This window comes from Perissodus microlepis, chromosome 5, assembly GCF_051167445.1.
Source record: "Perissodus microlepis isolate ML-2025 ecotype Zambia chromosome 5, ASM5116744v1, whole genome shotgun sequence".
Classification (NCBI taxonomy): Eukaryota; Metazoa; Chordata; class Actinopteri; order Cichliformes; family Cichlidae; genus Perissodus; species Perissodus microlepis.
The window spans coordinates 2,055,136-2,068,928 of record NC_140465.1 but is presented as its reverse complement, the minus strand read 5'-3'; the positions used below and the strand labels follow the sequence as shown (position 1 = coordinate 2,068,928).

Sequence of the window (13,793 nt, the reverse complement as noted above, 5' to 3'; positions counted from 1 at the left end):
ATTCAGCATTAGACAGTGTGACTGATGTAACACAGGAATATAAAAATCCACCAGTGTGACTTCTCACTTACTGACTTAGGAACAAACTGTATTAACAATGAACAGCATATTAAGCGCTGCATGCATTAGCAACAACATTTGGTACAGATGTAAAATAACAACAGAGCCTCGTCCAGTAAAAACTCAGTTTGAAGCATTGCAGTGTTTTGCGGGTAGAAAACCAAAACAATGCATTCCTGTCATTCCAAAATCTTAGACCAAAGCAGCAGCTACCATTCAAACCAAATCAAAGGTTCTGAGTATATCAACAACAAAATAATAAAAAAAACAGCAGTTTTGTAGCACGTGATGTGTATGTTTGATCTTAACTCTCGAGCTGTAGATAACAATGTACATGACAGCAGCCACATGTTTCCTGGAAAATGTGGTGGAGCAGAATTGTTACATAAGAGCTGATAACGGGGTTACAATGAGGACAGTTTACAACACTGCTGATAACTTTGGTGATCGGACTTCTCTCAGTCATCTATCCCTGCTGCTCTGGCCTTTTCATCTCAGCCTATCAGCACAAGAGACACTGATAGTAAACCCAAGAAACACAAACACAAGTATTTTTACATTCCTGTCAAAATGATTCAAAGAAGCAGAAAAAACAAAAAAACATCAACAAAGAATTAAATACAATCAAATTGCAATTCCCTGAAATGAAACAAGACATCAAACAGTATAATAATCATCTAGACACGTGAGACAAGCACAGAGACAGTAGCTGGAAACAACAGTTAGCAGTTCTTTAGAGCCTCGGTTTTATTCTGTGTTCACACTGTGAGCAACAAGAGAAGCACTTTGTGATTCAAACATGAGACGCAGGTGAAAGAGTTGGATTCTGTCTCTAATTAGCCACCTGGCAGTTTTAGCAGAACGTTTGACCATCAGCCTCTCTGGTATTTCATCACACATTCAGCTTGTAAATGCAAAGTGAAAAATGCTCTAACATCACCTGTAGACTCAGTAAGCAACCTGCCCTCAGTGTGAACACGCAGACCTCCACCACGTTGACTCTATTATTACATTTACACCTGAAGTCCTGCCAACTACAGTTTCAAGGACACATGAATGTGGCGTGTCAGCCACAGATGTCCCAATAAGGCATGGTTTATACTGAGAGCAGTGCACAAACATAATACCTCCTGCAGACATTTTACAAAGATCCTTGTCATTATTAAAAGCGAATCCCCGTGTTTCCCATCCCTGGACCCACACCCACCTATCCATAAAGGAGAGCATTAGTTTCAAGCCACCCATAAGAAAAAGTTCCGACTGGCCGAGATCACAGGCCTGACACCACCGCAAAAATGAGCAGAGCCAAGCCTGAGAGGAGGTGGGCATGGGGACAGGACAGTGTGGAGGAGGCATCCTTCTGCACCATCATACCAGTCCCTACAACACAGAGAGCACATGGACCAGCTCAGCGTACATGTGGATATAGCACTGACTTGAAACAGCATTACTATCACAGCTATGGAAGCCTAGAAGACAACAAGAAACGTGCAAAAATAAAAACGGTTACATCTCCTGTCTTGACCTTCATTTATAACCAGCATGCACTAAACTGCTAACATTTAAAGCCATAAATGTTTATGATCAACATTATAAATATCCTTATCAAACCATATCTCTGAGATAACATGGCCTTGGATAAATGACAGGTTCCAGGGGTCGTTTTTCTTCTGCATAACTATTTATTGATAAGAGCGTACGTGCATGGAATAAAAGTGCGGTAAACATGTAAAAAGGTGAATAGAGTTTGTATAAAGGCTTTTCACTGGTCCCTGAGAGTGCACAGTAAACATATTTCTATACACAGTCCCCAAAGTTAACAGGCTTCAAATGAGCTGCACAGCTGACCAATAACCAGATTCATGTGTAGATGAGGCCTGCTCATTTTTAATTTACAACTTTTCACTGTCATCTTGAATATAAGCGAAGGACCCAATCACGAGGCTGGAAAAGCTACAAAAACTTTCCAAATCAACCTCAACCTTAAAAAAAGCAATGCACTGGCCAGCAGAGCAGCGTGAAAAGGCCTGAAAGACCACAGAGGACTGAAGTGTCAGCTAAAACAAGTCTTTGAGGAGGTGAGTGTATCACTGAGAGGCTCTGAAATCAAGAACTGCCTTCACGAATGGAAATACAGGGGCACAAAATCCATGTGGCTGGTTTCCCTCAAGAAGACTAGACCAGACTTTGTCATAGCTAACAGTCTGTACAGTTTAGAAACCAATCTTTAGACTGCGTGGAGACGATGCTGCAGCAGAGGCATGTGTTGGGAAACCACGAAGCAAATCTGACCTAATGTAACACAGCCAGGGAGTAAAAAGTGTTTTCCTTTCATTATTTGCACAATTTTTTAACTAATGAACTATTAAACCAGAGAAATATATGGTTTGTGCTTCCTGATTTGTCACCTGAATCCCGGGACACGATAATCTCGTGTGCTGGCCCGTCCCCGCCCTCGCCCCATGACCAAATCTCCAACACAATGTAAGCGTTGTCTTTGGGCAGCGGCAGGCTCACTGATGTCTTCGTCTTGTCCAGAAACTTCAAAGCTGCCTGGTCCTCGTGCTTGTACAGAACCTGGAAACAGAACAAAGTCTTTTTACAGTGTTTATCTGTTGATTTGATAAAATCAGCTTGAACTATAAAAGTTATCTTTGGGTAATTATAACATGGCACAAGGCTTATAAACAAGATCTTTGACTTTGTTTTACAGCCAGTTTATTGGTTCACATAATTCCAAGATGAGGTGACCTGTTTCACGATGAACCTTACCGAGCATGAGTGCTGCATCACAAAGAAAGCAGTTAATCCAAGACACCTGTATGTGCTCAGAAGCATAAACATGACAATCCTCGAGTCCCTGAATGCTGGATGAAAAAGAAGGATTTTTCCCCCAGGATAACATTTTTATATTCCAAGTCCAAATCACAGCACTGCTAACTGTCCAGCTGAGGTGAGCTCTGATCGCAGGCTTGCTCTTTTCTTATGATCGAGTGTTACAAAGTCTTGCAACTTTCTTTTAAGTCGCAAGTACTGTAAACTATGCTACATGCAAGTGGCTTTAAGTGTCTTCCTTCTCTCACCCCAACCGGTCGCAGCAGATGGCCGCCCCTCCCTGAGCCTGGTTCTGCCGGAGGTTTCTTCCTGTTAAAAGGGAGTTTTTCCTTCCCACTGTCGCCAAAGTGCTTGCTCATAGGGGGTCATATGATTGTTGGGTTTTTCTCTGTATCTATGAAGCGCCTTGAGGCGACTTTTGTTGTGATTTGGCGCTATATAAATAAAATTGAATTGAATTGAATTGAAGTTCCGACCATAAATACAGATTCAAATGTATAAAACATATTAACCACCTCCTGCCCATACAGAGTGACAGAACACGGTGGACCATTACAAATGAACAAAAGCTGCAGTTTCAAATAAGCATAGATCAAATGTTCTTTGGCCACGTTGGAGACATGCTCAGACTAATGGGCTTTCCTGCACTTGGTCAAGCAGCCAGTGTAGACCATAGCATCCTGCTGACTGGTATTCCAATCCCACTACAATTCTTTTATTATTGTTAGATTCCCAAGCATGCAGGTGGGTGACAGGTATCAAAGTGTACTCCATATGAATATTAGGAGAACATAACAACGTTCTCAGGGTCACAATCATTTAAGATTTTCCAGGTGAAACTCCAAAATGTGAGAAACGGATGATGCTTCAGCATGCATGCACAGAGAGTGCTCAGGACTGAATAAGACCAAATAAACTGATCAGGAAGGCTGGCTCTGTGATTGGCTGCACGCTGGCCCAGCTCTTATGCATTAAGACTATGCAACGCGCTTGCCTAGCAAACACTCGGATCATTTCTCCACATGTGGGATAAATAACATAAATCTTATTTAGATTCAGGACTCACTTTGTAGCCCAATATGGCTGACTCGTTGTGCATGGCTGTCACTTGGTCCCATCTCACCGTGACCCGCGAGCCGTGAGCCTTCCACGACACGCTGCCCGGAGGACGATTGGGAGCTGAGAAGGAAAAAACACATTTCAAAAGAATCAAGTTCATCCCTTTCAGTAGAAATGATGCATCCTGAATAACAGCAGCCATTTTCATATGTATCACTGTGAGGGTATTGACCCAGTGTCTATATAACAAAGTCACACCAGACAGAGTGGTGATTAGAAGAGGCCTGCACAGACTGCTGGACACAGCTTTACAGCTGCTCCATGAATGTAGCTTCCAAAGGGAACATTTGTATCTGAAGTGATTAAAGCTTCAAATCTTCTTGCTTTAACTTTAGCTGGATTATATTTAAGCAGAGTAAACTCTCCTATAAAAACACGTGGTTCACTCAGTCAGCAGAAGCAAAGCAGGATGGTTTCCCTGTCGGGCATCACTGTGCTGGGGGGTCAGCCTGCTCGCCTCCAGGACAGAAACATTGAATTAATCTGATTTTAATGAGCTGTCATTAAAAATAAGTCCTGAGTCACTTACATGTAATGAATATTGAAGATATAAAATATGACATTTATGATTAAATTACAAGAAATAAATGTGTTCATGATATTCTCATTATCTGAGATGTATTATCACGAAGAGCAAATACCAACGAAAGAGCAGCCAGTTGGATATTGCATCTGCATAATTTAAACGCAGTCATATATGGTCTGAAAGGTTCTGTCCTTTCAAACTGAGAAGCAGAGGTGCAGCGGTGTGAGAGCAGACTTCTCTGTGAGTGGCGTTTGTCTTTGCTTTATGTTACGTGCTCTGTGCTGTCCACGCTCATCTTTCTAACAGAGAGCGCTGCACCCGTACGTGGTTTCCTGGTGGTGACGGTGGTGCGTGGCGAGGGCGGTCCTGTGCCGGCACTGTTGTATGCCAGAACAGCCACGTGGTATCGAGTGCTGGGTCGAAGTCCGGACACCCTGGCTGTCGGCTCCAGGCCTGCCGTCCTCACGCGGTCCGCTGCTGCTTCTCTTTCGTGCTGCCGCCAGTACCGGATCTGTTCACGCACATAATGACACATCACTACAGATCTTTCACTCTCTAAATGTCTTTCTTCAGCTTATATATTTATACTCTTTTTAAAGCATCCTTGGGTTTCTTCAAAGGTATTATTATTATTATTAATGTTGTCTTATAAACTCCATGTGAACAGTACTCAGAGCCTTCACTTTCAGACTCACATGCTGTCCACAGCACATGACAAAGTTTGAAATAACACAAGGTTTTACATGATACAAAACCATCAGACTGCTGTCATTTTCTATTATTTCCTCCACATATATTTTCCTGCTGTTTTTAAGCTCGTAGTTTGATATAAATTGATGATACATGGCTGCACCCTGTGGATGAGCTCACTCAGTAACTGTGGCTCTCAGTCACAGACGTTCACTCTTTAATGAGCACACATACTGTGAGTATGCATGCATTGTGCTACTGCTCCAGCTATCTGTGTGCTATCAATATGTCAGGTTATTCAGCTAAATGTAGCAAAATATGAGTTTCCTTTGATATTTTCCTGCATCTGTTATATTCAGAACATTATTTACTGAAATGTTTCCTTTACTTTGGTTATTTAGGCCGTGCGTGTCCCATACACACAGTTATCACCTAAGAGACCAGCTTTTTGTGACTGCACGATATGTTTTCTCAATTGTCCACATATTTGTGATAGTTACAGGCTATGCTGCTTTACAGGGATGAAGTCACTGAGCTCGTCACCTCGTATCCTCTCAGGATGCCATTGGTGCTGAGCTGCTGCACAGGCTCCCAGGAAACCTGGATCTCAAAGGCGGACAGTGCCGTGGCATTGATGCTCGAAGGCCCCACAGTTGGCTCTGTGAGGAGTCAGCCAGAGTTTAAAAGGTTAGGAATGTGCAGCATGTGCACTGTCTCACATAATTATATAATCTTACAGTGTTGTCCATTTTTCTGCTGCAGTTTTGCTGACCATGTTCTTGCTGTGCTTGATTAACCAGCCCATATATATCAGGCTTTTCATTATTTTAATCTTATTTACATGGACTACTACCATCAGTCAAGTTGTAAGTGAACTGACTGTGAACCTTTCTAAAACTATGGCTGCCCTCTAGTGGTTACAGAAAAGACTGCAGGTGGAGTTACATTAGAAATCTTCTTATGATCTTCAGAAACACTGGAAACTGATCCCTGCCCCGTGCTCTCACTGCCTTCCATTGTGCATGGATCTGAAATGTTGTTTGTCTCGTGTCTCTAATTATAAGAATGGTGTATGGACCTGCAAGTGAAGTAGGAGCTGACTGTACACACCACTGTGTCTTGTCTTAATTAAGTACACAGATGTGTAAACTTGCTAACGACATATAGAACCAATTGAGCTTATATAGTTGTGATTATGTATTGTAAACGTGCAGGTTGGGAGCTTCAGCTAATGTCCTCATTAAACATTCAGGTGAGACTTCTAGCAGTGTTTATTCAGAAACACTGAGTGTCAGCTCTGTAAACAGAGGCAGGACCGCGGCTGGAACTGGCAACAAGACTGCAGTAATAATGAGAAAGTCTTTGCAGCTAAGTTAAAGAGGCATGGGTGCACTCCCACAGTTTGAGACCTCTTTAGGCTAGACTTCAGTCAGCCATGAACAGCTATCAGAGGCTGTGACTAGCAAAGGCTCTGTCGTTCTACTGGACCCAGTGATTCTTGTCTTTGCATTACTGAGGTGGTTTCAGTTCAAGCTCTGTACACTCGCGTCTGCGTTTCTGTATTCCTGCTCCACAAACTCAGACATGAGGATGAGTGGAGGAGAATGGATGGATGCTTTCTTGATATCAGGTTCTTTCTGTTTCTTGTCCTCTGCGTCTCCTGTGCAAATCAGTCTTGTCTCTGTGTTCTTTTACCTATCTGAGTAATCACCTGGTGTATTTCACCTCCCTAACTACCTCGTGTGTGTTTTAAGTCCAACATGCCAAGATGCTGCTGCTGGTAAACTGGATGTTCACTTCAGAGTGCTCTGGTAGAGTAGAAACCAGTACATTCAGCTTTTAATACCAACCTGCTGTTGACTGAATGTCACACAGTATCTGAACAGTGTTCAACAGCTCTACAGCTGGGATGTGGTGGGATGGTGGACTGGTTTCATGATAGAAGCAGATTAAACTGGAAACAGGAACCCTGGCACGCTTCTCATGTGGTTCCCCACAAACGTGTTTAGTAAGAAACAGTTTCTTGGTTCATTCATGTCATTTAAACAGAATGCTGTACAGGTGAGCTCAGAGGCTTTTCACTGATCAACGTTTACAGTGAACCACAGTCGACATCTTCGTGTGCACAAACATATCCACCACAAACTACTTCTGTACAAAGCAGTGATGCGATCAGAGCAGCCATTTAAAGTAGCAGTTCGGACGGACACTGGGGATGATATCTGCCACAGTGATCACACTGTAGTGGAATTAGCTGAACGTCAGCGGTACTCACCTTCCTCTGCAGAGTGAACCACAGCAACCTGGCTAAACGGGCCTTCTCCTTTGCGGTTATAAGCTTTGATCTTCACTTCAAAGGGAGTGTACGCTGCCAGACTGCTGTTGTAGTAAACATGTCGAGAGGACTCTACACGTGGAACTCGCACCTCTGTCCATGATGATGTGTCCTTCTTTCTGAACGCCAAGATGTACCCAAAGCCGTCACCGTTCTGGTATTCTCTGGCCATGGGCTGGAGGACAAATTCAGACGTTCTCACACACCAAGTCTGAACCCCAGCTGTCCCAGTAACACCATCATGATCACAGTGATATCACAGTATCTCCAGTACTGATCATGGTTAACTGCTCGTGTTTCTGTCTTTCTGTCTAATTGAATCTCTGTATGTGTCTTATACTGTTTCCTACTTTATTTTGGTAGTTACGTATTATAACTATCAAAATAAAGTGGGAAAGAATACAAAAATCTAATTTATCTTGTACTTCAGTTCATTGATGAGGGATACAAATCAATCCACTCCTGGTTTTACTCATCTCCACGTCATTCCAACGACATGAAACCAAAACAAATAAGTGTGCAAATAAATGATCCTCAGGTTTTTGAACAGAAGCAGATCCACTGGGATTAATTTGACTTTCTGTACCACCGTTTTGGGTCTGGCCCAAGAGTGGACAATTAACACCCCGGTCTCATTAACACTGCCTCTAAAATCACAGTATCTGTTTGTACTGGAATACCTGACAATAACCTGGCCCATAACACTAGAATGAAACAGTAACAACTAAACTGATACTAGATTAAATTTTACTTGAATGAAACTAAAAGAAAATGACTATTTGTTAACGAATGAATGAAAAACGTTGAAAAAATACAAACCTAAATTCAGCTCTGTTTGGAAAATAGAGAAAACCCATTTGGCCTTTCCACTCACCGTCCATGTAACAATGAGCTCATCACGGTCTCCTCCTCCACCTCCCAGTCCACTCGGGGCCACAGTGGGAGCTGAGGGCCAACAGGACAAAGACACAAGATGAACCACGAGTGTGGATCAATGTACCGTAGTATAAGTGCCTTTGAAAACTGGAAAATACTGCTTTCAAGAGACAGTGCACCCACACACCAAATCTTTTTTAGTATTTATATACTCTCAGAAAAAATAGAGTATAGCATCAAATCAATGAAACTTTGAGAGTGGGTTGTTAATCAGTTTCATATGCGTCAGTGTTAATGAAATGAATAACTGGTGCTGTACACGGGCGTATTTTACTGCCTGTGACATTGTTTAACGTGAGCGGTTTGATGGTCCGGGGAGGAGGATGCACAGACCTCTACAGTGCAACGGCTCAATCCTTGGACCTAGTGTCAGACCCTACGCTGGTTCCTCCTGGTGCATGAGGATGTGAGAGCTTGCAGGCACTTCCTGGATGATGAAGGAATTGATACAATGAACTTGCCTCCAAGCTCACCACACCTCAATCCAACACAACATCTTTTGCACATGTTTCTATACCTAAGAGTTTCCAGCCTGAGCTCAGTGATGGTCCAGACCTGGGAGCAGATGATCAGGACACCATCAGGCATTTGGAATATGTCCGGATTGGCATACACACAGCACATGGAAGCCATATAAACTACTATCATTTTGAGTTAGATGACATTTTGGCTTTCCACGTCATTTTTTCAATTCCAGGTTGTCTTTGAATTTAGCTCCCTGTTGAAAGATTTTGAGTTTTGTGTTATGTTTATTTGTAGCTTCATTTAAAGGAAGAAGAGCTTGTGAATTGGACAATTGCAGGAAAAGGGAGTGAGACATTGTGTGCAGAAAAATGTGCTGTGTCAGCCAAAAAGCTACCTCCTGTTTCAACAGATAAGCTCCTGTTTCAACAGATAAGTTAACGGTCTCTCCTTTTAAGGAGATGTTATTGAGTTCTGTACATGCCACACCTATTGCTGTGAAAGCTTGTTTGAGTATAAATAAAGAATGTACTGGGAGCCCCGGCGCGATTCCCTCTGTGACGGGGCATCGTCCATGTACATGTAAAATCTCTGAGTCTGTGTTTCTTGCCTCCTAAGACTTTTCTCCTCACATTTTCTTGGTCCTCCGAGCCGGATAAGGATACAACAACTGTATTGTTGTGACTCCAAACAGAGATCTACACTGTATCCTGCCGTTGTGGAGAGCCCGCACCGAAGTCTGTCGACAGCCTCCTCTAGGAAGGAGTGAAAGTCCGGGGACGTTAATTCGGGTCCCGGCCGGTGTTCTTATCAAGTGGTCCACGACGCTGGGATCCAGTGGCTGACCTCCAACATAGCCAGACAATCTTGGGGAGGTAAAGAAACCACTCACTTACACTCGCGTAAAACGAACTTAGGTCTCACCCGCCGAAAGTGTTTAATTAGTCTGATCCACTGCACGGATCTGTAAAATAGGAGTAATCCGCCGAAAGGATTTCAAATTAGAGGTTTTTAGGACTGATCCGCCGAAAGGATCTACGTGTAAAATAGGAGTAATCCGCCGAAAGGATTTCAAATTAGGGCTCACCCACCGCACAGGTCTTTTAGGACTGATCCGCCGAAAGGATCTGCGCGATTGTGTAGTAAATGTTTGTGTTTTCTGTGTGTTGAGAGTGAATTGATTTAAACAGCACAATACGCTGCTGAATCACTCTCACTGTTATTGTTATTTTATTTCCTGTCAGTAGCCAAAGTACTGGTGACAAAGGAGAACGGTTGGGTTCCGTCTCATAAAACTGACACCGCTCCACGAATAGCGTGGAGTTGAAGGGCGTGTTAGTAACCACTCCTATTAGTCTCATACCAGAGAAGGCTCTGCAGTTTCTGTCCTAATGGGTAATCAGCCCACCAAGTTTACTGCTGACGAGCAGTGGTTAGGTTAGAAAAAAAAAAAAAAAAAAAATGTCCAGGCGCCGGACAAATTAGTGTGCAAAGATGGAGAAATCCTAAAAAGACCAAATGTCCCATTTGGGAAGGAAAATGCAGTCCCTGAGCATTAACACAAGTGAAGGAAGCTCTTTTAAAAGGAATAGGATAAACAAAAAACTTAAAAAAGAAAGGAAAATGGACGCAAGAATTACAATATTTCCAGGCCCGGAGAGAAGAAGCAGTTAGGCGAGATGAAAAAAAAAAAAAAAAAAAAGAAAACAAAGAGAAAGAAGATAAACAGTCAGAAAAATAGAACTTAACTGCCAGTTTAGTAAAACCAGAAGACGAGACACTGTGCGGTCCTCGCAATCCTTTTATTAAACCACCACCCGTTCCTGCAGCCACATCTGCAGCACCACCCGTTATATACTCACCCATATCAGGAAGAACATAATAATCCCTTATTAAGTGAAAACTAGAGATCAAAGTAGTTTAAAGTAGTTTAAAAAGGTTGGAAACAGACCCCACCGAATAGATATAAATATAAGAAGTACAAAAATAAAATAAACAAAGGCAAAATTACATTAGAACTTATCTTTAACGTATTGAAACTAATAATAGCAAGGAAGGGCATTTCGCCAGAGATTGCAGACATAAAACAGACAAACGACAATATTCAAATGAATGACTAAATGAGAAAAAGCCAAATGAAAAGTGACACAGGACCACATCCATCCCTGGATGAACAACGCCTGGTATAGATACATATATAATCGCACAGAAGGCAAAGATTGTTATATATGCTCACACATACCTGCTACAACACAGCATGCTACATTATATGGCAGACCTATGAACATGACCCAAGTGACATGCGCAGCAAGCTTTGCCAGTCTAGGTTATCAATATTCAGGAATTGTCCTAAACCACAGCGACCTCCTGACTATTGGACTATCGTTTTGGGCTGTTTTTAAATGCATCGACCAGCATCAACAAAGAGCAAAATCAGGAAATTGATGCCATAAGAATAACTGTTATGCAACACAGAGTTGCCCTGGACATGATCTTGGCAGAAAAGGGCGGACTGTGTGTTTTGTTTAATACAACTTGTTGTACTTATATTCCAGACAATGTGCATTCTGACAACATGACAAATGCTCTACAATTACTTAGAAACATTCAACAGGAGGAAGAAGGAGAAGACGATGAGTATGAAACTAATGTGATGAATGATTATGTTTGAATGATACACATTTTATGACGACTAGACCGAAAGCACTCACAATGTAGGGTCTGTGTCTGAAACACATTGATGTATCTGTTGTATATTTAAATGCAGCTACAACAGGAGGGAATGTTGAAAGATTTTGAGTTTTGTGTTATGTTTATTTGTAGCTTCATTTAAAGGAAGAAGAGCTTGTGAATTGGACAATTGCAGGAAAAGGGAGTGAGACATTGTGTGCAGAAAAATGTGCTGTGTCAGCCAAAAAGCTACCTCCTGTTTCAACAGATAAGTTAATGGTCTCTCCTTTTAAGGAGATGTTATTGAGTTCTGTACATGCCACACCTATTGCTGTGAAAGCTTGTTTGAGTATAAATAAAGAATGTACTGGGATCCCCGGCGCGATTCCCTCTGTGACGGGGCATCGTCCACGGGCCTCCTAAGACTTTTCTCCTCACACTCCCTGTCTTGGGTCCTATCAAACTGTGGGGGTGGGGGTCTCTGGCTCCGCTGCAGTGGAGGGGTGGTGCAGCAGGCTCGAGGGCAGTGCCAGGGTGCCTGGCAGGGCAGCTGCTGCCACTCAGTAATCAGATTCTCCCTTTTTCAGTGACGCTGGGGCTGGAGTGGACCGCAGAGTGTGGAGTGGAGAAGCAGCTGAAATGTTGACTGCCCCGACGTCAGAGTGACGGAAAGGAAAAGTACGTGGGGTGCGTTCATTTCACACAAATGATGTAACACCAGATCTCAGTCCAACAGAGGTCCTCTGGGATGTGACAGGAGCTGACAAATCAACTGCAAGATGCTACGATATCAGGATGGGCCAAAGGAACCATGGTGAACCTGTGCCAGAAAGAACTAAGGCAGCGCCGAAGGCAAAAGGGGGTCCGAACCAGTAATAGCATTACTAAAGTGGCAGATGACCCTCACTGGTTCTGATGTAAACATCTGGTTCATGAACAGCTGTCTAAACTACCTCAAATGTGCAACTTACCTGCTTGCAGTGTCCGAATGATGTGGGAAGGCATGCTAGGCTCTCCACTGCCCAAGATGTTGCTGGCGATAACCTGGAATTCATAATCCGTCCAGGGAATCAGTCCTGTCACACGAGCTAACTCTGCGTTTCCTTCAATGTTCACTGGATCTGGTGCACAGTGAGGAAGCACACGTTTATTTCAATCAAAAACACTGACAGGAAAGTTTTACTGACCAACACTGTGCTAATGTATGAACACAGACACACCCAGTTCACTTTAATAACAACCCGACCTGATGAGTGTGTAAGTATACTGATACTAATGCTGTACAGGTTTCATGTATGCGCTTCAATCAGAAACGTGCAGGTGTTAAAGAAGTCTGACATGCAGACGGACAGCAACATGTTTGAATCGCCACCATCTTCACTCGTCCTGTACGTCTACACATCAGTCTGAGTTTCATCTTCAGCATTATTCCCTGTTTCACAGTGTGAGTCTGCCCTCAGCCGGGCTCTGCTGCAGGTTTCCTTGCTGTCGTCACGGAGGGCTTGCTAACAGGGGCTCATCTGATTGTTGGGGTTTTTCTCTGGGTCTTTACCTTAAAATATAAAGTGTCTGTATGTGACTGTACGCATGTGATTCAGGGCTGTATACCTTTCATTCTAACAGTTTTTAGTTCCAGTAAAAACTGTCCTGACAAACATCTCAGTGTGTCAGCTACAAGATCTGATAAATGATAAATACAGAAGAGAAAACAGAGTTATTTATAACCAGTGTTGGGTAAGTTACTTTAAATTAGTAACTTAGTTACATTACTAGTTACTTCCATCAAAAGTAACTCAGTTACTTCAAGTTACTCGTTACTTTCAAAGTAACTAGTTACTAGGGAAAGTAACTTTGGTTTTACTCAGACTTCTCTTGTTAATGTGTTGCTAACTGGATACCCAGCAAGAGTGCCAGTCTTCTAGCTTGCTTACTTGCCATAAGTGCACTGTGCCACCTACCAAAGGAAAAAATAATGTGCATATTTCCACGAGAGAAATCCCACGCCTGGACCGTCGTTTACCACCGCCATGATTCTAGCCTACGTTACAGCGTCATATGCGCTTTTTACATCCAACACAAAAACTGCAGTCGTGGTGCTTTGATTGTACTCAGCACTCAGAAATTCTGCCTTCCGAATAGGAAGATGTAGGAAACACCAGA

At 42.8% G+C, this 13,793-nt stretch overlaps 1 protein-coding gene across 1 annotated transcript in view; it reads right to left on the bottom strand.

Annotated features, from left to right (window-relative positions):
• Positions 1-67: 67 nt before the first annotated feature.
• cntn2 (contactin 2) overlaps positions 68-13,793 on the bottom strand; it is a 77,925-nt gene continuing 64,199 nt past the window's right edge. Inside the window, exons 16-23 of the mRNA XM_084927371.1 lie at positions 12,605-12,754; positions 8,440-8,510; positions 7,506-7,740; positions 5,774-5,889; positions 4,865-5,051; positions 3,962-4,074; positions 2,469-2,637; positions 68-1,440 (exon numbers count right to left, since the gene is read on the bottom strand). Of these exons, the coding sequence (XP_084783497.1) occupies positions 1,331-1,440; positions 2,469-2,637; positions 3,962-4,074; positions 4,865-5,051; positions 5,774-5,889; positions 7,506-7,740; positions 8,440-8,510; positions 12,605-12,754 (1,151 nt within the window). The 3' untranslated portion in view covers positions 68-1,330. The remainder of the gene's footprint in view (positions 1,441-2,468; positions 2,638-3,961; positions 4,075-4,864; positions 5,052-5,773; positions 5,890-7,505; positions 7,741-8,439; positions 8,511-12,604; positions 12,755-13,793) is intronic.